General features: G+C 38.4%; 2 protein-coding genes across 2 annotated transcripts in view; both read right to left on the bottom strand.

The window, feature by feature from the left end:
- The window catches only part of LOC306859737 (uncharacterized protein), a 708,874-nt gene that overhangs the window by 1,670 nt on the left and 680,620 nt on the right, over positions 1–26,584 (bottom strand). The window contains exon 2 of the mRNA XM_079400963.1: positions 498–761. The gene's annotated coding sequence lies outside the window, so the exon portion shown is untranslated. The remainder of the gene's footprint in view (positions 1–497; positions 762–26,584) is intronic.
- LOC306859728 (leucine-rich repeat-containing G-protein coupled receptor 6) overlaps positions 2,724–26,584 on the bottom strand; it is an 85,889-nt gene continuing 62,028 nt past the window's right edge. Inside the window, exons 4-18 of the mRNA XM_079400950.1 lie at positions 24,988–25,059; positions 20,998–21,213; positions 19,796–19,867; positions 15,841–15,909; positions 15,053–15,124; positions 13,931–14,002; positions 13,336–13,404; positions 12,542–12,613; positions 11,338–11,403; positions 11,023–11,094; positions 10,252–10,323; positions 9,012–9,137; positions 8,090–8,241; positions 6,826–6,906; positions 2,724–5,847 (exon numbers count right to left, since the gene is read on the bottom strand). Coding sequence (XP_079257076.1) covers positions 4,598–5,847; positions 6,826–6,906; positions 8,090–8,241; positions 9,012–9,137; positions 10,252–10,323; positions 11,023–11,094; positions 11,338–11,403; positions 12,542–12,613; positions 13,336–13,404; positions 13,931–14,002; positions 15,053–15,124; positions 15,841–15,909; positions 19,796–19,867; positions 20,998–21,213; positions 24,988–25,059 — 2,533 coding nt within the window. The 3' untranslated portion in view covers positions 2,724–4,597. The remainder of the gene's footprint in view (positions 5,848–6,825; positions 6,907–8,089; positions 8,242–9,011; positions 9,138–10,251; positions 10,324–11,022; positions 11,095–11,337; positions 11,404–12,541; positions 12,614–13,335; positions 13,405–13,930; positions 14,003–15,052; positions 15,125–15,840; positions 15,910–19,795; positions 19,868–20,997; positions 21,214–24,987; positions 25,060–26,584) is intronic.

Below are 26,584 nucleotides of genomic sequence, written 5' to 3'. Positions count from 1 at the left end.
ACAGAAAAACAATAAATTTGTATAGCCATTGTTAATTTGAACTTGTCCTATATTACTTCTGCTGGTTCAGTTTTGCCACTGTATTTATTTTTAAGGGGCTTATTTTGGGAACACTATATCAAATTCATAATCCCACTAAAACCACACACTAACTTTCTAATGCTGCCTTCAAGTGCTCTCGTAAATATTGCACATGAACGCCCTCCCATTCCAAAACCTTAATGGGATGAGCTCGTAATTACAACTTCAATAGTGAGAATTATAAAATTTCCGATAGAACGTGAAGGCAGCATTATGCCATGCTTTTGGGAAACGCAGACCTGGTTATTTAAAAGCAGACCTTTACACCTTGCGTGACATGGCTGAGTGAGTAAAGTTATGCGATTTTATTTTGAAACTACTTTACATTTCCTTTTAACAACACACTAAACGGCACTTCAGAATTAAAAATTGTAATTAAACAAATTAGACAAGAGACGTAGCTCGCCTGTACTCACCATGCAGCCAAGAAGAACGTAAATGAAAAACCGCTAGAATCGACGTAATGACTTGACGCCACTAACCAATGAGAACCCTTGTAGGTGGGACGAGATGTGCAGCCCCGCCCCAGTTGCAGCTCCGCCTCGATCTACGTCATTACTTTGCCACTAACCAATGAGAAGCATTGTGGGCGGGGCGACACGTGCAGCCCCGCCCCAGGTGCAGCCCCGCCTCAATCTGCAGGCTGCAGCCGGGTGCTTCTCGAAAATATATGGTCACTACTGTATTCTGCACTACTGTAAATCCATTTACAGTAAACTACTGTAAATTTACAGTACTGAACTTGCCCGGGAAAAACTGACCAATGGCAAGGGAGATTTCTTTTGTTTACTCTTTGGAGGAAGCAGCGGTAAAAGGACAAAAGAGAAATGTTGCACTGTTAACTCGACAAAAAGGTTGGTATATTATTTCAGTTTTATGCAAAACTGAGATATTTTAAGATGTTTTAACTTGTTAACAGCAAACTAACATTTTTTTCTGACTGACGGCCAGATTAACGCCGCCATAACAGTGATAACATCGACTGGTGAGTAAATTAAGGTCACATTAGTCGAAATAAACCTTATTAAACCGAGAAACACGTTTGTAGGTTCTGCCCTTTAATGCAAGTTAGTTAATCTGGCGAGTCCTTACTTAACCTTAACAAGTACTAACGTGAAATGACGTTACTGAGGTAAAGTGCGTAAGGCAACAACACTGTTTCAGTGGAGATTTTAAACAGTATTTTCAAGTAACGTTACTTCTTTTGTTTGTTCTTTTCAAGTTTCTAGTCTAGATGTCATCTGCAACGTCGGAGGTGTATTTTGGTGCCTCTTCATGTGAATGCCATAGTATCGATGATAACATCAACTGGTAAGTTAATAATGTCAGTTATTAACTTATCGCAACACACAGCTTCGTATACATTCAGAAATTCAGAAATAATACACTCCCCTCCCTCCACACACAGCTGTCATAGGACACGAGACACATAAACGAGTCATGGCACACTTTAAGGGGTCTGTTAGAACTCAATGGGCTCAGAGAAGGCAAGACAGAAGCGAACTCCTGCTATAACTTTACCTGCTTGTGTCGCTGGACAGTGTTTAAAAAAAAAACGGGTGGTGCTTTAGAAAAAAAGTGATTTGTATGACTTATACACTTTTGTAATGTATGTTTTGTAATATTGCGGTTGTTTTATTTCTGCGCTTCTGCATTTGTCACTTCTCTCCGGAGCTTACGCTAAACCTACGTCCTACGTTATCTGCTGGAACCCCATTCTCTTGTGAACACGCGTAGGACAGTTAGCGGAAGCTAGAGATTATTATTAATAAAGTTTAAAAATTGATATTTTTCTTAAACATCGATTCGCTTCAAAAGGCCTTTATTATGAAAGACAAGATTTTTACTGTCACACTGAGAGTCTTTGCAGTGGATAGCCCAACATTGCATTTTTTTTTATTCCACTTTGACTAATCTTTTGTTGTTATTTGGTTTATTTCTGTGTATCTGTGCTGTTCCAGTTGGAATTTTCACTCCAAAATGGCGGCCACCTAGTGGCTGTTACCCAAAAAGCACCAGAGTTTCACCTCTTGACCGTCTATACTCTTTGTGTATACTTTATGATGGATGGATGCACTTTTTTGGGCTTCAAAATCTCGACCATCATTCACTGCCATTATAAAGACTGTAAGAGCCAGAACATGTTTTAATATAACTCTGATTGTATTCGTCTGAAAGAAGAAAGTCATATACACCTAGGATGGCTTGAGGGTGAGTAAATCTTGGGGTAATTTACATTTTTGGGTCCTGTTATTGCTTTAACATTACTGTTAAAATTAATGAAGTGTCTGACATACTTTCCAGTCCTCAGATTTTCAACACAACAAACCAATATATAGAGAGGAGAGAAGGCCAAGAAATGGACGGCTGACCATGGAATCCAGAAGAACAAGGTACAATGTATTCTTTTCATGACTGCCTGTTTAGCAATGGCTGTCTAGCAAAGTCCAGCAATTCATACGCTGTCGCCACACACATCACACACACTGGGGGGAGCCAGTGCCCTTCTATTCTACAGTCAGTTTGCACCGTTTCACTTATCTCTTGTGTTTGAAGAGTGTTGTGGACACAGATGAAAAGAAAAAGGTACTGGAAGCACTTCAGAGCAACCCAAGAAAATCTTACAACATCTAAATTATATTGATCTCATTTTATACAGTTTATTTTGTAACAGGATTTCATGTTTATTGTTGATGAAAATGTAGCTTTGAATATTTTTACATTCATATCTCCCTGAATTGTTCAGTAGTCTTCAAGACATACATTTATGAAACTAACAACTTTATTAAATCATTCTTTATCACATGTATACAGAAATATGAAAATATTTACATCCAGAATAGTGTCTGTTGTACAAAGATCTTAAAATTTCAATATAAAAATTACATTTTAATATACAGTTAATATAAAAAGAATAGAAATCAATAAGGATAAAAAGGTATAGCATGCTAGATCAGAGGTAGTTATATTTTACAATACAATAGCTAGCCTATTTTACAATCTGTAAAAGATCCTGACCAAGCTTTATTACAACCTAATCAAATCACTCATAGCTCTTTTTAATCTTCAGTTTATAGCATCAACATGTTCAATATATTTCATGTTTTGCTCTACCTTAATCTTGTGGACTTGACAAAAAAAAAAAAACTGACATTGTGAAGCTCAAACATAGGCTATGCAAGTACATGAATGCAAATGCTTCTAGCTATTTGACCTTTAATTTAATGCAGTGTTTAATTTTGAATTGTGTTGCATTATAAATTATTACAAAAACATATTTTAAATTTGCTTCAGTGTGTTTTAATTTTTTATATGTATTGCATTCTCAGAGTTAGGATTATGGTGTGAATTAGCATAATGTCTCCCATGGTGAATTTTTGCTTCTGTCGTGGTGGAGCAACAGTCATTAATTAGTTAAAATCAGCTGTCAACATGTTCAGCCAACTACCTGAATTAATGGCACAAACACTTGAAGGTGTCTCTGACCCTTCAAAGTGTTGCATGCTGAATATATACAGCATGAACAGCTTGAAGAGCATTGACCAAGCCTTCTGTGTACTTGCAGAGAGTATGTTTATGGCAATATGTTTTAGCACCTGTTGGCATGATGTTTTTGTTGTTGTTGTTTTTCAAGACACTAAATATTATTTGACAATATACATACTGTAGGTATTTACCTTCCCATACATGTTTTTTTAATTCTCAAAGGGCAAGTAAGCAAGTGATGATGACTTGCAAATAATTAACGATACTTTGATATATACACACTTGGAAATGAATGCATAAAAGTTTTGTGTACATAAGAATTGAGCTTTTTGTAGAGACATTTTTTCACATTGAAATATTTAGATGCATAACTCCTTGTACATCAGCAAACATCCCTGTGATATTTCCTAATTGAAGGAATGTTCCAGGTTCAAAACAATGAAATGTAGTGCTCATGAGATATGAGACCACTGCTGAAGGTGGATTCATTTCTGGTTATGCATTACCAACATAAGTTCTGCCATTGGATTTGTCTTCGTGTTTTGTAGACACATTGTGAATTTGAATTTGTATGCAGGTGCAGTACTTCACCTCGTAGACTTACATTGCATGTACATAATGCATGATTTTTTTTTTTTTGCTTGTTTAAAAAGAGGGTTGAGTCAAAAAATAAATAATTTTTGGTGAAAATCATCAATATTCCATGCATGGAGATGATATTAAACCCAGAACACTCTTTTAAGCCTAATTACACAAACAAGTTACAAAAAATAAATGTGGATTTGTTTTTTGTTGCTTAAATTACTAAATGGCCCACAAGATTATGTCACAAAATGTGATTAGGCTTTTCTTTCCTTTTTTTTTCCCTTTAAGAATGCCATGCAGCAGTTTGAACAGTATGGTTATATATAGTCCCAAAATACAGTTCATTGTTCATTAGCTCTGAAGGTTTTAGGGGTCAGTTCATATGTGGGCTCACGACTTCTCATGCTCAAAGGGTCCGCAAAAACTTTAGAGTTTAGGAGAAGACTTAAGAATGAGTTGAGAGATGCGTGGAGTGGTAGACTCCAGAGAAGGAGGTTCCGTTATGAGTGTCCAGTCCACTGCTCCTAAGGTGCTCCTGCTCTTTGACAGTGAGTCCTGGTGTTGACCTGACCAGGTTCTCTGCAACGTTATCCCTCTCTGTTGAGGGTTTCATCTGCATCTGGCATGGGATGAGAGGCACTGAGGGTGGGGAAGAAAACCTGCTGACTGTCTCTGGGTTTGGTGCTGATGAACTCTCGAATGCTGCATCTGCTTCAGCAGCAAAGGACACCAAGGCTTGAGTGGAGTCATATGAGCTTTTCTCCGTGTCAACAGAGACGAAGGAATCCAGGTTGCGGTCATGATGGAGGTGAGCTCTGCTCAAAAGCAGACGTGCATCTTCACGGAAGTGCGGATTGAAGAGAAGGTAGAGCAAGGGATTGATGCATGCAGGAAGCGGCAGAAGTACCAGGACGACTGATTTGACAACTTCCTCGCTCACTGGAAAGAGTCCCAGAAGGGAGGAGAAGGTGAGGAAGGCCACGGGGCAATAGAGCAGGCAGTTGGTGAAGATGAGCCAGGCTACGTGCTTGATCATGGCGCAATCCCAAATACTGTCAAAGTCACCCTTCATCAGGTCCCAGTACAGTTTGATGTAAGTTCCGGTGATCACCAGGAAACACAGGGAGTTCATCATTATCAGAGCAACCATGAAACCCAACGTGGAAGGTTCGCCGTCTGGCAGTGGTGATGGCATGCAGAGCGGAGTTGCCCCGTACTCCCCGACCCCAATTAGCGGCAAAGCGGCGACTGCCAACGAAAGTGCCAAGCACGCCACTGCGGCGGCTCGCACGCTTCCCAGAGAGGGCGACTTTCCGTAGGCTCGAGCACACGACACGGACACGCTACACTGCACTGCAGCCAAGGTCAGGAAGAGTATGGAGCCCTCAGAGGCTAGAACTGAAAGAAAGCCTGTTGTTTGGCATCCTGCTCCCATTTCCCATTGAGCGCCGTGCAGGGCGAACTCTCCAAATGTCCGGGCATCAACCAGTGCCAGGGTGCCAGTGCACAGGCCCGTAAGCAGGTTGGCGCCACTGATGGTGCCAATGATGAACTTAACTGGGGAGAGATAGCTGGGGGATGCAAAGACTGTCATGAGGAGAAGGCTGTTTCCCATCAGCGAGACCAAAGAGATGAGCCACATGCCAAGCCGTACCACCCAACTGTCAAACAGGTTATCGCACGGTTTAAATGGACCTGAAGGGGTGAAATGATAAATTAGAATTTAAGCAGAATTAACACATCACCTTGAAGCCTATTCACACCAAGACTGAATTTCCGTACGGATCATATGGACAACAAAATTCTGTGTAAACCTTTTTAAAAACATTTTTAACAAAATTTGAATATTTACGAATGAAGTACACATCAAATTGTTGTACTTGTTTCGTGAGACCTAATGCATGTTTATCAGCATCTTTGCACCACGTCAGAAAACTTGTACTGCAAGAGTCTGTCATTTGTTTTATTGCTTAATTATAAATCTTTTTTTAAATATAATTCAAAAAAGAACTAGATTTTTTTTCTGAAATTGGGGATAGTAAATGGTCTTGGTGCAAAAAATAGTTTAGGCCACATTTTCCTTGCCATAAAATAGTTTGCTCTCTTGTGTGTTTTTCAATACATAAAATTGCACTTTGGTTAGTCCTATTAAAATGCAAAAAGAACAGTGACCCATCAAAAAATCTAACCAGAGGAACTGTTATATAAGCATTAGGTCATAGCTGAAACCAGCTTTCATTCTTTGTTTCTTTGTTATTTATTTATTTATTTTAAATCTGAGCTGTTTCAACTGAAATAAACTTGCACTAACTGATCTTAAAACATGTCACTGCCTTTGTTTTGTCTTAAGATGCACATCAGTAATGCTTTTTTTCTAAGGCATGTTTATAAAAATTACTTAAATGTCCTAATTGAACTATGGCCTAATCCTGCTTTAGGCTAAACCCTGTCTATGAAACGGGGCCTTAAAGTTTTATCAGAACGTAATCAAATAACGCTAGGCTTAATTGTCGGTGGGGATTTGGAGAAGCATGCATAGTTTTGGTTTAAAAAAACTATTTGTCTTTCTTTAACATGCTTGTTGTTTAGTTTGTACTTGATGTGAACAGGCCTTTATAGTCTTGATGGCATACGTATAAGTTTGAGTTTCGATCTGCTGCTGGATGAATTTACCTGGGATGGGGGTACACTGTATGCTGGTTTGTAGTTTGGACTCTTCAATAGCTAACTGGAATTCCTCTAAGTCAAGGTCATCTGCAAGTGAACACATGAAAAGCATGAGGCACCTTTGATTTGTGCATGTACGCCAGTATGATGAAACAGTGTTCTTCAAGATGGCATGATGCACTCAGTCTGGCAGAAGATAAATCACCATGTTATGGACATCTAGTCTACTGGAAAGGATTAATTTATCTAAGGGCTTTAGCGCCACTCAACACCGTACACATCTCAGTTGCAACTTTCCATTTCTCCTTCAGCTTGCAATCAATCAATAGGCTTTGTTCGTGTTCTGGTTTTGTTATTTTCCGATAACCAAAATGGTATGTTTTGGACCTTGATTTGTTAATGTTTATCTAATTTCCCATGGAGTGTAATTACGGAGAGCTCCTTTCAAGTCTGAAACCTGATCAGATTGCATCAAGGAATGCATGGAGAAAATACATTTTATTTAATCTGTCAAATACTTGAGGTTAATGTAAGGCCCTGAGATGTTTCTACTGTGCTAATTAAAGATGAAGAGACTGGCAGATAGAACAGAGCAGATAAAAATAGACACACACACACACTCTGTGGAAAACCGCTACAAGTGGTGCTTTTATGTTTCTTTCATATAAGGAACGTGTTTGTGTAGGGCCAGTGTTTTCATTTTGGCTACAGGGACACTGATAAAAGGTTTACTGTACAAACTTGAGTGACTTGCTACAATACAGCATTGCAGTTTGGAAACTTGTCCTTATAATTTCAACCTAACCAACTGGTTTCTTCTAGCTGTTTGCATGTCTGTTCACTGTTCAGTGCAATAGTATTTACATAAGGGATTCTCAAATTCTGGCCCTCAAGATCCAATTCTGTGCAGAGTTTTGCTTCAACCCTAATCAAACTGAAATTCATCTAGTTCAGAGATGAACTAGCCTCCAACAGAGCCTGGTTTCTAACAAGGTTTTTTTTATTTTTTATTTCTGTTACCGATGGAGTATTCGCTCCTTGCCACTGTTGCCCTTGGCTTGCTTAGTTGGGGACACTTAAGTAATAACAAATAATGAGCAGGTGACCAAACTTTTGGCAGGTAGCAGTACTCCAAAGAATGTCATGCTATTACTTTCGTAAGTTAAAAGCAATTGTAATATGTAAAATGGTAAAGCAACCCTTTTTTTTACAGTGACAAAATTGTTTAATGTTTATATGTAGGATGACCTAGTGAAGTTGTAGGACTTACAGTTGTTGTCGGTGTGAATGGGGAACAGGGACAGAGCTTTTTTCTGGAGATCTTCTTCACTGCCCATCTGTTCCTCCCACTGGGTGGCTGCTTTGTAGCTGTTGCAGGCTCCAAAAACACAGCACTGATAGGCATATGGCATCTCAATGACCCTGTTTCAACAATAGTGACACCATGTATACAATTTAGTTTATATCAGTTGTTTCTTCAGTTGTGCCAAATGGAGTTTGAGCATTAAAAATAAGTGCATATTGCATCAGTTTGAGGAAATATGAAAACTATAAAAGATCCCATTTCAGAGGAAGAAATCAGAGAAAGAATGATTCATCAATCTGCAAATGATGCATGAAGTAAACTAGCAATACATCTAACCGCAAGGACTATTTTATGTGTATTTGGGTCACAGTTGAAACCGTGAAACCTCTTTCATTTGCTTTTGGGAAATGGTAATACTTGAAATCTACCATTTTTTGGGGTGCTAATCAAATCACGCAAGTACTTAATTTAGTTCTTAAAAGTTCTGGAGTGTCTTCAAAGCCCTGAGCAGTTGATGAATCGGGACCGGATATTTACAACAGCCTCTCTGTATTGCGAATATTGAGGTATCTTGAAATAATTTTTTCCGCTTGTCATAAACTTAACAAACGGAAACCGTTTATTCGTACCAATGAACAGAATGTTCCTTGAGCAACCTATTATCTTGAAACTGTCAGTTCTATAAATAGTTGAACGTTTCTCTGAAAACAAAGCAAAACCTTCATGTGTTTTTGAGCTATTCGAGGCATTTGTGTTGTGGGAATTAATAAACACATACACTTGTGAATTTTCTTTGATGGTTTAACATGAAAGTGTTTTAATCTGTTGTTGTGCGGGATGGTGGAGTTGATTGACTTTTTGGGATTATTGGTTACCACAAATGTACCTTATGTTGGGGAGGTCTTCCTCTCTGAAGGAACGCGAGAGTGCCATGTTTCCTTTCAGTTTAAGATGAGTGAGACTTGTTAGCCCAGTGAGCGGGAGACTGCTCAATCGGTTCCCAGTGAGATCTCTGGATGGAGGTAAAAAATCAGCATGTGTAAAAAACTTGCAGATGGAGCTACACTTGAAGTATCTACTTAAAACGTTCACACAGGTGTTTTACCAGAGGAACCACATATACAGTTCATCACATTAAATATGTTTTAAACTGACATCTGGCAATATATCCAATATATTTCCATTCCACTTTTTTTTTTTTTAATGTAAAATAAATGCAACTTGATTTAATATTTTGCTAATATTTTGGAATTCAAACATTTTCGGTCCAACAACCTTTTGTGGACACTTTACAAATACTTAACGGAGTGTAAATCCAACAGCATGTCTTAATTGGAGAAAGGTTTATTTAAACTGACATGTTTTGGCACACAGGCCTTGAACTTTTAACCCTGATGAAAGCTAGAATGTGTCAGTTTAAATAAAACTCTGCATGTTCCAGGTTCAATACAAGTTAAGCTCTATTGACAGCATCTGTGGCATGCTGTTTATTACCGCAGAACATAGTTTTTGCTTGTTTTTACAACTGAGGGATGAGTCAAAATTATTTTCTGTGGTAATCAACAGCATGCCATAGATGCTGTCGATAGAGCTGTACTTGTATTGAGCCCAGAGCTGTCAACAAATACTGCTGGGTTTGACTTCTTTACCAGTGATTTGACTTTTCCATGCTTGTTGTTTGCTAGTGATTTTCACAAGGAAAACTAGAGGTTTATAACTGTTGCAGTATCTACTCAGGTATGACGTTCTACTCATTCACCGCTGCACACATTTACCAGCCACACTCTGTCACTCTTTATCGGTCTTCCTCATTTATTCATCACATTCTTCACCTAATGCTGCTTGCATTTAATCGCCTGTGACTGACGACGCACGTCTTCACCGCTGTGCTGAGCTTTTAACCGTGATTACAGCCACAGTCTTTTCACTTTAAGCCAAACAAAGCATTGCTCAGATGACAGAAACTCCAAAGTGTGCATCATGGAATCTCTTTGTTTGTGTTAATGGGATGGTTATGCCAAGTCACTGTTTAATAACAGTTTTTGTATGACTTTGTGTGTAATCTTTATCTTCACTGCTAAATCCAATGATATGCCCTGCCCCTGATTTGCATGAATTATGCTTACAGTTTAATAAGTGACTGAAGAGAGGAAAAGGCATCAGGGTGGATGGCGTTGATCCTGTTCCAACTTAGATCCCTGTAATGAGAAATCATTTACTCATCCGTGCATCTGTCATTTCTCATTTTCTCAGTAAAACAGAAATGTTTTTGCTCAGATCTTGACAGCCAATATTAAATATTTCATTATTCCCAAGATCTGATATCTGAAAACAGCCTTGCACTCAAATTCTTTTAACAATAATCAGTATTTAAAGTTTTAGCATGTGATGTTCTGCCTTTTGTTTGTGCAAGATGTTTACGGTTAATTTGTGTAGAATGTCTTGGCCTCTAGGGGGAAGTATTGGTGAGCCATTACTTTTTTTCTTCTTCTATGCTTCAAATAAAAACAGTGTGCATGCTCTTGCCACAATATCAATATTCCCCAAAATTCCATATATACAGTAGGGATAACTTTGACAATTTAAATAAAAAAATGTAAATGTTACATTTTGAAAAAGCTAAAAAATATTTATATTTAAGATTCATTTAATTATATTTTGGGTCAGTAATCAAAGTAATCGGTAATTGATTATGTGAACTTGATTTTTCAAATAAATCATGTAGTTTGAATGCTTCTGTCATTAAAGCAAAAGGGGGTTTTGACCATGAAATTGTTCACTCAAACTGCTCTGCTAATATATTGGAATTGTGTATTAAATTAGAAAAATGCCAAATAGAGGCTTTTTCAATGCATCGCTTACGGCCAGCCGAAGATGAACGTGTGTACAGTACTCACAGTGAACGCAGAGAGCTGAGCTGTTGGAATGTGTTCATCTCAATCTGTTTGATCAGATTGTGCTGCAGGCCTCTGCCGAGTCAAAACAAAAGAACTGGTATTACTGCATCACACACACACACACACACTATGGCAGACATCATGAACACACTTGAAAGCTTCCCAAATATGGACACTGATGGATTGCTACAGTAATGACTGTCATTTGTCAAGTACTTTGTGGGTTATTTAGGGCTCTTAGAGTTATCATAGATATGTTAGTGATATTACTGTGTTCCCGTTTCACTAGAGAGTGAGAGAGACGCCTGAACTCACATCTCCTGAAGAGAGGCACAGTGGACGAAACTTGGCAGCTCTTCGATGACATTGTGCGACAGCTCCCTGAAACAAAACACAAGACTGTCTGTAAATGGAAGATTCTTTCTTAACAAGACAAGACATTTATCTTAAAAAGCATGAATTATTGTATAATTAAATTTGATGTAAGGGTACATTTACACGTCAGTGATGTATTAAAAACAGTACAGTTTTAGAATTTGTTTCACGTATAGATGACAATGTTGTCAAAAATGATCTCCGTTCACATGGATCGGCCAAAACAGCTAAAATGCTATATTATGCATGCCAGGCCAAGGCCAGTAGTTGGCGATATCACTTTTTTTGAAAGAAACACTATTTATCTGCATACATACCTATAGATTGAACATGTAATACACATGCACAACAAGTCACAGTTTTCACAAATTCATGTTTTTGTAGTTTACGGGAGACAGTAGCGATAGCGCAACTTCCAAAAACTTGCAATTGACCAGCTTCTTTAGTTCAAATTAGCATGATCTCACATGAGGGTTACAATTCTGCCATTTTTCTACAAATGCACCATCTCTCCCTTATACTGTTTTTGAACAAACATTTCTTAATGTTATTTATAGAATTACATTATAATTTGCCCTACTAGTTACATTACTTTTAGTATTTATTTTTACCTAATTAGTGTATTGAAGTGTTTATGCACGAAGAAACCTTGGAGAGAGAATAAGCGAATATATAGAGAGAGAATGGCATGTTAAGCAGCTACTTTCCCCAGAGGTCTAATTCTTCATTTGAACAGTTACATAAAGTTTCACTCTTCCTGCAGGGGTTTCTCTAACTAAACTTGCCCACCTTTAAGTGGTTGCTCTTATCCATCTTAAACAGTGATTAAAGCAAAGCAAAAAAGTAAAAATTGCTTGATCGAAAAATTACTTAATTTTTAAACTTGTTTGCACAAGCATGGCACAACTGAAGAAAATTATCACATTGCTCTCTTTGTAAAGTTGGCTAAATATCTGCCTGCTGATGTGTTTTGAAGTTCATGTTAAAAGAGGCTTTTAGGAACTCCTTGAAACTTTGGCTACGTCAAATCCCTCAGGATGAATTTGAACTCCCTTTGCCAGCTCGCATCTTTAGGAATAATTTAGATATGCGCTTCCGAATGTGTTTGTGTGTTGCAGGTGCGTATTTGTGTTTGGAAACTCACAGCACTCTTAATTTAGGCAGCAGGTGGCAGAGATCAAATGGCAGGCCGGTCAGTCCAGCTTGAGTCAGCGTACTGAGAGAAAATCAAAGAGAGGGGTTTGCACTCAATGTGTGTGTGCCAAACCGGAGACAAAAAACAGAATGTGCATGCACTGCAAAAGATTAAGAAAAAATAAGAAACTGAGATTCATCCCCAGAACAATTTTTGTTAATGTGAATAAAGTATTCAAGAGTACATCTTGTTTTAAGGGTGTTTTAAGGGTGAAATAAGACAAATCTTATTAAAACTGATTAAAAAGTGCGTATTTTAGTACGTTTCAGACCTGTAGGGAAATACAAGGCACATGGAAGTTTTTAACAAAAAAACGTAGCTATGTAGATATAATGATTTCCCTTACAATTGTTAATAAACAATGGCATTATCAAAATTTTGTTTCGTTTCAGCATCCCAACCAGCCCATAGACAGCCCTCAACAATGACTTGAGATTGGTGCACAACCGAAACCCCTTTGAAAAGCCTTCTCCTTTAACTCTAATGAACGGTTTAACTCTCCTTTAGGATCAATAATTATATACAGGGCTTTACATTAACCGATCATTCACTAATAAACACAAGTGCATGGTTCAGTATGCCTTTGCCCTGCATCATTTTTGACCTTGCATGGTGAGTTCAGTAAAAGCATCTCTATTTTGTCAATGGTTATTCCTTTGTCCTCATCGGTGGGAAGAACTTCTGGAAGTCTCTTAAGTGAAACTGATCCTGCGTGAAATGGGGACATTTGATCTCAGACTCACAGAACTTGCAGGCTGGTGGTTCCTTTCAAATCTGGAAACTCTCGGATCTCAGTGGCCCCGTTCAAAGAGCTAAAACGAGATTAGATAACTCATTAGTGAGGATCGTTCTGCTAATGAAGATGTCGTCCAGCAAAACCACAGGGATGTCTACTGTTACCGTACCCACTTAGCTCTCCATCATCTAGATGTTATTCCACTTGATGCCATCATTTTGATTATACTCACAATACTACCCAAAATCAACAACGGAAGACTTCATATCACAATAATGAAGGCTGAATAGACTCTCACAGCATTCTTACTGTCTGTGTAATTGGAGAGGGATAAATTACTTTTTATTAGTTTTTTAGACATTTATGATGTTATAATTGAATCGTGCTGTTTTTTGGAGACAAATTACTAGTTTAATGTTTACTTATGAGAGACGTGATGGCAAGAGGCGAGCAAGATTACAGTATTCATCCAAATGAAAGCAATGATGAAATGGAAATTATACACATTTGCCAACTGGTACTTTAAAGGTGCCTTATCGGAAGCCAAACTGCTCTGTTTAATCATGTGTATGTTATCATTTCACACGTAGACTTGTACTTACAGCGTATGTAACTTTGGCAAGAACTGAAATGCTGATCTGCCAACAAACTGAATGGGATTCTCGTAGAAATGACTGAATAGAGAAGAAAAAGACATCTTTTGTTAGAAATTGGATAGATCATTCTAAATGAGTGCCTGTTCCATTTTGACAAGGATATGTACATTCTTTCAGGAAAGATTGTATTTAAGTGTTAAACCTAATATGCTGTATGCTCAGATATAACTATTTGCTGAACTGTACAGTAACAGGGTTGATAATTCATTTAGCTACTGAGAGTTGTTAGTGTAATGTTGATATTTCTTCAAACTATTTCTAACTAAAAAATATTTTTTTTTTTTGCTATTCAAAATCTTTGTAACAGGGCTGAAATGTAAAACCAAATAATTTGGTAACAGGGTTGACATAACCAGATACCCTTTTCACCATATTGAAACAAAATAGAGCTAATTTTGAATGACATCTTTTGACATACATTTATGTCCATTTTTTCAATAAGAAATGTACATATTTTCTAATAGGGTTAGAGTGTGAAAAAGTGTATTTTTTTTTTAATCTATGGAATATTACATTGCTTTAATAATAGGTAGTTATGTTGGTAACAGGATTGACATGTGAACTGGAAACACTCTTAAAAAAAGGTTTACAAATATTTGAAACATTGCCATTGAAAATCTAATCATATAAACAAACAGACAAAATAAAACTAATTTTGCTTTCTCTCTTTCTATTTTTAAAAATCTTTAAAGCCAGCCTTTTTACCATCATAATTTTTACGAAAAAAAATTCTAGTTCAACATATGAAATTACACCCTTCACATATTTCCATGTCCATTTTGTTGAATACAACTTAATACATTTGCTACTAGGGAAAACAAATAATTTTAAAAATAAAACTGCATTTTGTTGATGTGTTATTTACACATACCATTTGCCCCAATTTAAACTTGCAAAAGAGGGCAAAAAAGGTACTCGTTTGTAAAACGACCCAAATATTTGTCACTCATTTCCTGGTCCGTTGGCTGAGATAAACAGACTTTTATAACATGTATTTCTATCACACTGTGAGGCATGTTTAGTCAACAGAGAAGCTCTTTACTGTCGTTGCTGAGACAAGATACTCACATGGTCTGCAGAAGTGGGTTCCCCACAAATGCTCTCTCGGGAATGGCCTTAATGTTGTTGTTGTGGAAACCCCTGTAAGACGCATGGAGAGTGAGAATATGACCATCTGCACACTTGAACATAATCCACTGTGGGATGAGGAAATCTAGCGATCAAGACCAGCTTTGCGGAGTGCTTTTGCTAACTGCATCTGTTCCGTATAGCTTATAAATTGTAGCACTGACGTGCTATTCGGGGCGGCCGCACATTCAACTACTGCAACAGCTTATAATTCATCATCATCTGCCGTCACTATGAATATAACATGCTAAAGTGAATTTATGGCACACACGTTGCCAGCAAATTGTAATCCGAAAATTCTAAACAGTCTAAAATAATTATGCGTGTTAAATAAACAAGGCTATAAGGTCCTTTCTGGGTGCCGAAAATGAATTCATCATCTTGGACAATCGAGTCCAGTTGCATTTTATCTCAAACTCTTCCATAAGCACACATGTGAGCCATTTGGTTGCATCAATTCACATTTGCCCATGTAAACATCCTTTGTATCTTATAGAAACACCTGTCAGGAGGCAGTCCTGCAGGAAAAAACACTTTAGGATACTTGAGAAGGAAGGACTTAAGAGCTAATCTCCAAGCATCTGCTTTTTTCAGGAGACTTGTGCTTGAGAACCACATTCTAGGGACTAAGCGGGATTTACAAGGAGTATAAGGCCAGGCCAAGCGGTCCACTTTAAAGGAAGCACACTGACGCATGTATGCCGGGTAAGTTAGTCTCGGTTACTTACAGTTCCTGAAGCTTGGCGAGTGTGCGAATGGCCACGGGGAACTCTTGAAGGTCATTGAAGTTCAGTTCCCTAGAGAAAGGAGACCAACCATGAGAGCAGAAGAACTTTGTTAAACACAAGCTAAGAGAAAAAGATCTTGTATGTGCAAATGTTTAGGATTTAATAAGCACAGCTATGTCTAAGTTGTGTCTTGCATAAGACCACCTTTCGAGCAACAATTAGCGGTCTCGTCACATATTAGCCCAACTGTTTTGACGTTTTTATTTGATCTTTCATCCTACATGTCTGTAACATAAGCAAACACTTAAGAACTGTGGTTCCAATCAGTCAAAATCCCTCCCCGTGACCTTGCGGGTTTTCCGTGTTGGCCGCTCCTTGGAGACCAAGACAGCTGTTCTAAGCTAATCTGACATGATGTGACCTCTCCTCTGCATACATTATTTTTGTTGTATGCATTTCATTAGCCTTCTAGGAAACCTGTGTCCAAAAACTGCGCTTGAACCAAAACATGTGCGGTTGCTAAGGGCGAGCGGCCTTTACACGCAGGTGCAAGAACAATGTGTTTATGGCCATAGTTTGCATGTTGTTTTTCTTGGATCTCAGCATTCCTTTTCATCTCCGATTCTTTTGGAGTTTTTCAGAGAATAATTTTTGGGAAAATCCTATAATTGAACAGGAGACTTTTTTTTTTTTTTTCCACAAACCCTCCTTTTTGCCCAGTAAAGGCAACTGGGCGGCATTAATAGGTGCCTTTGGCCCTGTATCCCCTCGTGAAGGCCCAGGTCTTAGTCATATCGTCTGCTCCCCACAGTTACAATACCCAATGCTCAATGTGTCTCTTCATACCCATAATTATATGTCTTATCCCTTAGTGTTAAGTGTATGCTTTCAAAACAGTCCAAATGTTTATATATTTTAGTTTTTTTAAAGGGAAAAAAACCCCGTTTCTGGCAGGTAGCCAGTGCGTTTGAAGTAAGCTTGGTGAATAGGGGTGGACCCGCGTTGGCCGCCATCCAGAATGGGCGAAGCACTTGCTTAATTCCAGTGTGTGGGTGTACGTGTGTGTCTATATGTACTTGAGTGTGTCTGTGTTGCACAAGAGTGTTAAAGCAAACTTGGCCTAAGTTTGAGGTGAAAATAAAAAATATTTATGGGAATTATTGATATATGACAAATTCGCTTAAAGCTGAAGTATTTCTGCACCATTAGCATCACCAACGAAATTGCAAAAATAACACATTTTCAAACACAAAAATAGCTACGCCCCAAACTCATGCCATTGGTTGAACCATTGTTGGTGGGCTGGTTGGGATGCACCTTAGAAGCATCAACCTATGGATGGATTACTTGTAAACGCTAAAATTAAAGATACCAAAAGGAGGTTTTCACAGTGATGCTATATAGAATAACCATTTTTAATGCCCCAAATAACCTTTCTTTAAAAGAACCAGCGTTTCATAGTGTGACGAACATTTCAATAATTCAAATAACCTTTTTCCACTAAGAAAAATATCTTGTGGAATGGGAAAGTTCCATGGATGGTGAAGGTTCTTCATGGAACCGTCAATGCCAATAAAGAAACTTTATTTTTAAAAGCAGCACTTTTAAACAACATGAGCCATTTAGATTATATGAATGTGAATCAACATCTCTTTATTCATTAGTTCGCTCACTTCTAGTGAGTCATGTAAGTGTTTAAGTCATTTTCTTCAAACACTGCATGGAAATCCACTTGCGCTTGCGGCCTATAAAAGCTCTCTGCATATGGAGAGACTGGGAACACACTGCTGTGGGTGAGCCATGCTGCGTGGTTCTGCCATGTCTACATCCTGGTTTTGTTTAGAACATCCGTCAGTCTTGTTTGGAGACATTACTTTGATATAGCAGAGAAGAGGAATGCCTTTCATTTCCTGGGAAGACCTCATTGTTTAGAACGGGAGCTGTCAGTTACCTCGATTTACAATTCGTCAAACCACGCAGAAGCTAAATCATCAGGCATCATAACAAAACAACACTGTGGTGGCCACTTTGTCTGATGGTTGTGAATGCATTTTCAGAGATAATTACAGTGATGAGGATTACAGTAGCATCAATAAAAAGATGCACATTGTCCCATGAAAAGATGTCTGAGACCTCCTGAAGAAGGCAAACATGTTTCCATCTGTTTTTTCAAGAAGCTCAACACTTCCCAAACACACATGTGCAACTGAACTGAGACAGCTGGCATGATTTCTTCCAGTGTGTCATGTTACATATAAGAATATTTGCCTCAGGAAGATTAGTTTCTTGCTTAGCCATCATTATAACGGTAATAAAAATGTCATTCAATATGCAACATGACTACATATTACAGTTTCTGGGAGCTTTTTTAATAGTGTGGAATTTTTAATTGTAATGCATAAATGCTTAATATATATATATATATATATATATATATATATATATATATATATATATATATATATATATATAGTCCCACTTCATCTAGTTTTATTTTATTACATTTTTATGCTATTATGTTCAGTATATAATTCTGTTTTAACAAAGCAAGAAACCTGCTTATGCACATCCTTATTGGGAATCACTTCCTATAGTATCATAACTAATTTTCCTATCACTCTAGCCTTGTATCATTTTTGTCATTTTCAAGAGCTTAAATATTTTCTCCTTGAAACAAATCTCCTTCCAAAAGCCAAATTTATCGAGCCACAGAATCGCCACGGGAGAGTTTCAGCGCATGGTTTCTCAGTGATTGCTTTCAAATGAAGTGTTTCAGTTCAGTGTGTGCAATTCTCAAGGCTGAAATCCTTCTCGTAAAGAGGAAAACGTCATCTTTAGCACTTCAGCAGGCTGTTAAAAAGCAGGTGTGAACCTCTCAGTATCCTGGAGACCACCGTGACTTCAGCATATGCTTATTCTTTTAAAGTCAAACTTTCATAGCATGGTCTATTTAATGTTTTTCATACAATACATTACAAATATGCATCGGCTCTGGTTCGTAAGCCCCTTTCAAAATTTCTCATGAATTTTAATAGCATTTCTAGTGTATTCATTGGGCCTATTTAACATTTGATCTTCATCTACCATGTTCAGTAATGTATAAGTTACTCTATATAGCCCGAATTCCAGCAGAGATCGTGCACTCTTATGTAGCTATGATGAAAATTGCAGCCAGTAGCCATAAGTCATTAATATATATAAAATATATATTGTAAATTCAACCACCTTTAACACTTTTACATGGGTCATGCTACTGACATTGCAAAAAAAAAGTAGTGATAGAATGCATGATCACACATATGTATACAGACAAGAAAATTTTGTCTTGAAATCAGATTGCTACATTATGGAAATTCAATCCTATTACATTTCCCACTCAATTGAATGACCCTATGCTGAATATATGAAGCTAAAGGGCAAATGGAAACATATAAAAACATTCTTAAAAAATGGTAGCCTGTGATACCAAAATCAGCCACATAACTAAAACCACAAAGGTCCCATAAAAATAACTGTATAGTGTCCACACTGCTTACACATACACTTTTGTATGGAACACTAAATAAATCCCCCAACACTGAAGTCATTGTTAGGACATTATTGTTGTTTCTATCACAGAAAATGAAAGACTGCCATACATTCATTCTTTAATTTTAATGAGAGGTAAAAGCGTTTTTTAAAAAACAAGATACTGCAATTAACATGGGCGTTTCTCAACAGCAGAAGTATTGTGTAAAGAATGATTTGTTTATAGTTCACACAAAGCTGAACCACTAAGCATAAGTAGAGTCAGGCGAGCTTGTTAGTAATTTTGATTTATATTTATAGGCACAGCCCCTTCCATAATGATTCCAAGAGGACGCCAAAATCAAATAACAGATAAGGGTTTGTTTGCATTAAAAACAGGAAATGCTTTCATGTTTTTAATCTTTCATGAAGGGACGATCTTACTTACAGAGTCTCGAGGCTGTGCAGTCCCTCAAAGCTGTTCTGTCCGAGGGTCCGGATCATGTTGTTATGAAGATGCCTAAACATGAAAACATTCATTAGGATTATAGTAAACATCAAAACATAACCCACGAATGACACCTGCTTGGCTGTGTACATTGCTTCAAATGAACGTAAACCGGTGGCGGATGAGATATAAAATTAATCCACACTATCATTTCACTGCTTTGTGATTGAAAGAGTTTAAGATTCTTGTGGTGTAGTGTCAAACCAAGACATGTGTTCCAACTTCCTCTTATTTAATGGCTTCCCTTCATCATACTGACACAAGCTCTATAGTTAGTGTGATTTAGTCAAATAGATCAAGGGTTAGGGTAACTCGAAAGTCGTGGGTTTGAGTCTCAGGTCTGGCAGGGATTGTAGGTGGGGAAGTGAATAACCAACACTCTCTCCACCCTCAATACCACGACTGAGGTGAGACCCTTGAGCAAGGCACCAAACCCCCAACTGCTCCCAGGGCGCCGCAGCATTGGCTGCCCACTGCTCGGGGTGTATGTTCAATACTGTGTGTACACTTGATGGGTTAAATGCAGAGCACAAATTCCGAGTATGGGTCACCATACTTGACCACACACCACTTCCCCCCCTCCCCTTTTAAAACATTTAAGATTGGGTTAGGGGCTTTAAAGGGTTAGTTCACCCAAAAATAAAAATTCTGTCTTTAATTACTCACCCTCATGTTACATGTGTTGTTGTACTCTTGTGAACGTGCAGCGGAGACTGACGCGGAAGAGAAGAAATTATGGAATAACAAAAGTTGTTTTTTTTTGTTTTCTTTGTGCACAAAAAGTGTTCTCGTAGTTTCATAAAATTGTGGTTGAACCACTAACGATGTCCTTCCTACCTTACTGGGCTCTGAATGTGTCAGTTGCATTGCTGTCTAGTCAGGATCAGAAAGCTCTTGGATTTCATCAAAAATATCTTAATTTCTGTTCCGAAGAACGAAGGTCTTACGGGTTTGGAATGACATGAGGGTGAATAATTAATGACAGAATTTTCAGTTTTGGGTGACATTTCCTTTTAAGAACACTCCTACATTTCTCATCTGATTGAAAGGACTAGATATATGTTGAGGTTAGCTATTAAACAAGTTGATCCAGGAATACATCCTACTTGGTTTATTCATGTTGTGTGGAAGTAGATACGTACAGCACAACCAGGTTGGAAAGGTTCCTGAAGGCATAGTCTGGGATGTGGGTGATGCGGTTTAGGGCAAGGGTCATAGCCTGGAGTGAAGATAGGTCGTTGAGGGCGCTTACTGGGATCTCTGTCAGGGCATTGTCATCAAGCCACAAGTGCCGCAGGGACCGCATACCCGAGAGGGTCCTTGCTGGCACCTCCATAATCAGGTTGGCATCCAGACGCCTGTTTTTATTAGAATGAACAGAAGCAGATGTTCATTCCCGTACACAGTTTATGTATGGAGCAGAAAATTAGCAGATAATACAGTCAGTTATGTTTAACCAGGTCACCAGGTGTCAAATTAGCAGGAGATATTAGTGAAAATGAGCAACTAGACACTGTACATTACTTACCCTTTATATAATATACTTGTTTTCCTCCACTAGCTTTTTTGATATTGAGGCCTGACCTGGCATGACTCCAGCCCCACAATGTTTGTGACCCAGTCAACGGCAACACTCTTTGTCCGTGCAATGTCCTGTCACGGAATCTACCTCTTTCATTTCATTCATCAAACTGCCACGCCTTCCAGAGGTACATAAATAAGATGAACAAAGGAGCCACCAATTGTGGCTAAACAGAAAGAGATACCATGCTGTGGTCTGCGGTCACAACATTTCTGCTTTGACGATATCATAATTAAAGCATAATTTTGTTGCCTCTTTGTATCTATCTTTTGTTCTTCTGGTGTAAGTATTGGCACGACTACCGGAGTGATTTAGTTTTCCCTCAAGTGATTTATGTGCAAGTGTTTTATGAAGCTATCTTTAGTTACCCTAGCATGGACTTGTTTAATGAGAGTTTTGGCACAGTCACCGCTCTGAATGTTTGATGAAACATCGGCAGCCCACAGGTGGAGTGCTATGCTTTGTGGGTTTTTAAGTTTTTTTTTCAATTGAAAGCATTCAGAGAAAGGGTGCTAAATCACAACAAGTGGCTTTCAGAGGATACAAAGAAAAGTTGTGCAATCACAAACCAGGCATACAAGGGCTGCCGAGGCAAAGATTCCACTCTCGATCCAACCACATGAAGGCGTTTCGTAAATTGGCCATTCCTCTTTCATTTCGCTCATATGGTATAATAAAGCACCGACTGATAATTTGATGGCTTTGCGGCATGGTGAGTTGATTTGGTTAAAGCCACCAAGCAATTGTTGCTCCATACTGACTGGAATGCTTTAAGATGCTATTGAACAGTTTTTCTCTCGGATTCTTCGGAAATTAAACAAAGAAACTGATCTGAAGATAAAAGCTGTGAAAAAAAAACATCAGAGGTTGCTGGAAATAATTGAAAGTGCAGACGTTTGGATTCTTTCACAAATCAAACCCCCCACCCTATTTATTTGCAAGACTGTTGTTCACAGACCTTGACATCTCCACAACCAAGATGAATGTCCTCCCTATGTCAACAAGTTAAGACTTTGATCTAATGAATGTTGCCCCCTGGATTCAGTGGATGGGGGGGGGGGGGGGGGGTGATGAACCTCAGTGATCAGCGAGACGTGATGTATGATAACAACAGAGCACGTGGAGTTAGCCGCAAGCACTTCCTCTGCATTTTTCCCCCATGACCTTTCACACACATAAATTTTACACTGGCCTCTCCTCACCTCCCCTCTGGCTTTTTCAACCCTCGAGTTCTTCAGCTGAGGGTAATGCACGATGAGCATCAATCGAAAAAGAACTTGAACCCAAACTACAATGCCATTTGTCTTGAAAAATGCCCCGTATTCTCAGATTGCATTTTCCACGCTGTGCAACCCTGCTAGGTAAACAACATCGTGCTGATGACGTCTCAATCATCTGGCTTGATAGGCTTAAGATTTGAAATTGAATGTGTAAACATTGCTTACATGGTCCCTTTTGTGTGGAATCTAATTGGTAGGAATCATATGATCAAAAGGTATTGCGTTGCCTCTGACTTAAGGAAGGTGAGTCTTGTTGCTCAGCTTTTACTGGATCTTTATCAGATCTTTCTTTCATAGATTAAATCCTGGAAGGATGGTCTTGACATCAAAGGATGCTCTGTGCTGAGTGCAGCAAGTATAGCCTACAGTCCTAAACTCTAGTAAAGAAACAAAGATGAGTTTCATCACCAGTCCTGTGTCCTGCCCCAACTCATCTTCCCTCTGTCTACATCGGGCGCCAGGGGACTTCAAACCTTTTGGCCCCCCTAGTGGTTAACCGATCCCCATCTTATCATTACCCTAAATTACATGTTTGTTGAGAACTAAATGCCTTTCTACTCTTGTGGGAACTCAGGATAGAGCACCTAGCTAAAACACTGCATATTCTTTGTTATGGGGGATTGAAAGTGAGCGTAAGTTGTCTGGACGAATGCCAGAGTCTCTGCCTCACTACAGGGAGGGCCTGGACACAGTCTATGCACGTCTGGAGCCTCTTCTGGAACCAGGCACGTCTTCCATGTGGAAAAAAAAAACTCTGTTGGTGGCAAAGGAATTAAATTTGTACGCCATGACTCTAATGAAAACATCCTCGCGAAGGTAGAGGGAAATGAGCGCATGGATATTTACATGGAATTATTCATTTGGAAAAAGTGGGTGTGCGGCTCCGGGATGCTGACTGGCATTGGGAATAATTGAAAGGAGTCGAGGGGTGGATGTAAGTGGAGTAGATGGACAAGGCCAGACAAAATACCAGACAATATTTAGATGCTGACCTTTTCATGGGGAACCAGTTAGGAAGGGGGCGTGATTCCGATTAGGAGGGAAACTTTGGACATAAGGGAAGAGGGTAGAGTAACTGATGGAAAATTGGGCTCTTCACAGCTCATTGAATCTACCAGCGCTCACTCAGGAGCCAGTGCACAGTGTCTGGCGGTTTCCTCATGGGTTCCAGATGCGCCAACATCCCTGTAAAGGTTCCTCTTTTTCACCGTTCTGATATTAAATGTGACGTAGTCTCGTTTTGTCTTCCTCAAGAAGAATATCATATTTGTCTCTCTTATGAGTTAGCATTTAGCTAATAGCGCTGAGGCAAAAAGTACAAACCTAGATCCATTGAATTCATTTTCAAACTGTATTCATTTTAAATACTGAATTGCACAGACCACACAAGAACTACTATGCATTTTGTTACTCGTTTGTGGTTCTTTATTTGCTTTTTTCTCCTCTGCAAAGAGCTGCATGGCATTTTTTTGTGATCGAGAATCCAAAGAAAAAGAAGAAAATTTGCTGAAAAAATCCTACTTGTCTCACTATTATACAGCCAAAGAACACCTGTTTTACCACTACCATGTGTGTCCTAAATTGCAAACTTGATCCTCCCTGGTGGGGAGTTCTTTAAACTGAACTGAGCTGGATGATGACATCACTGAATTCAATAATGAAATGCCTTTAACTGAAAATTTTACATTATTGACACACTATTTTCCTTTTTTGATATTGTGCAGATGCTTTGACACAATTTACATTGTTAAAAGCGCTATATACATAAAGGTGACTTGACTTGAAGGGTCTAATGGTCCTAATAGGCATATAAATAACTGGGCTTTCTTGCATCAACTCTATTACAGAGAAATGCCAAGAGTTACCTCATAACTAGATTGCACTGTAGACCAAATAACTACTGCTAGAGACCTTATCTGATAGAGGGGTGCTAAATCGTTTATTGTGTTCTGTGCTTATGATGTAATATTTGATTCACAATTCTTGATAATGTAAATGTTCCTGGACAAACAGTTACACTTCCATTTAGATTTATTTTGTTGTACAATGGGAGCATATTATAAGCGGAATAACATTTCACATGAGACCAATCTTTGAATCATGTGAATCCATTTTATTCCAGCTGTTAAGCTTGAAGCTGTGGTCACAACCAGGAGGTCTGCGCTTGGCATGTCAGCCTATCCAATGTCGCATTAATATACACCATTGTTTCATGTAAATCTGTAACAGCCCAAGTTTGCTTTTGATCACTTGAACTATGTGATACTTACAGAGAGAGCAAATTGGGTAATTCCCAAGGGTCTTCACTGGGCAATCTCTCTAACTGGTTATTCTGCAACATCCTGCAAAGAGACCGTAAATGAAAATTAGAAAGATGATCAATTCTGCTCTGGTGAATATTAAACATTTTAAAACACTAAATGTGATTGTAAAAAAAAATACAAAATTTAAATAATAATAATACTAGTAGTGGCAATGGGTGGCCTTCTCTTTGTATTAACAAAATGTATATATAAAAAAGTCACCACTAGTCAGTTCCATATGTGTTTCCTGGGTGGTATAGTTGAGCATTGACACTTGTCAAAAAATAGACTAAAAAGGCCTTTTTATTAAATAGAGCATGTCAGTATGGCTTCAGGGCACAGGAGTTGTCCAGCTTACTGCCGATGAGGTTACCTGTCGCTAACATCAATCAGTCAGGAGATATGATTTCAGGTACTGTGTGGTGCACTTTTCAGTGGACAAAACCAGAACATGGGTGGGGCAGAGAGACTGAACAAGACAAAATAGAATGAGGGGGAGAAACTGCTTGGGTGGGCCACTGAGGTCATGCTCACAGGACTCGTGGAATAAAAGAACGAATGAAACAGGAAGTGGTAGAACAATGACACTGAGCTCTCTGAACAAAGAAAATTATTCCAACGTGAGAGCACGCGGCCACAGACGTTGAGGTTTAATTACAAGGCAGACAGCTTTATCATGTCCAATCAAATGAAACTCCTGACATTTGACCACGCAGCAGAGAATTGCTAGTGTTTGAAGGAATAAATACGCCTTTGTGGGCAGGATGCCCTTATCAAGGAAATCACGGTGCCACCATAGCCATTGCGAATCTAGACTTAAAATGTCCAGCAGTCTTTATAATGTTGTGAACAAGCCTCTATTATTTTGTCATTCAAATGCCACAAAGTACGTATTCATCTCCTCTGCACTTTCAGTTATGTCATATTTTCACTAACAGATGTTTTTGATGTAATATTTGTGTTATGTTTTTCATGTTTTCCAACTGGTTCACTGAAAACTGAACATTAGTTTAAATGTCAGGAGGTCAGGTACTCGTGCCTCAGACAAGTTCAGTTGTTGAATACGTTGTTGTACAAAACACAATGGGGCACAGAAAGCAAACAGAGACAATTTGTAACTATTGTTATACCCAACCCAATCCCTTTTTGTCTACATTGACCACTGAAATAAGATCTCTGACAATTACAATTATGTTGTTTTCAATACAAGGGAGAGGATATTAAATGTTAAACTGAACTAAATTATATCCATGTTCTCAGTAACCTACTAAAATGTAAATCTAGAAATTATTTGATGTGGTAGGGCAATTTTGTGGTTTTCAATAAAATAAAACAAAAAACAAAACAAAACAAAAACAAAACGTCACTGGATTGTTGAATGACGGTACAGGGCAAATTTACTGTGGCTTCCAGGATGGCATGGAAAGGTGCACTTAATCCTGTGTGGAAATTTTGAGATGCATGTTGGCATGAATGAAGTTGTTCCATGCCTGTTTTTTGTCTGTCATATTCAATTCCATCAACTGGGTTTAAGTCAGTCAATAAAATTTAAATCTGTCAATCT

This window comes from Barbus barbus (genome assembly GCF_936440315.1).
Source record: "Barbus barbus genome assembly, chromosome: 40".
In the NCBI taxonomy this organism is placed as follows: Eukaryota; Metazoa; Chordata; class Actinopteri; order Cypriniformes; family Cyprinidae; genus Barbus; species Barbus barbus.
The sequence above is the reverse complement of the archived record's forward strand: the minus strand, read 5'-3'. Positions and strand labels throughout refer to the sequence as shown.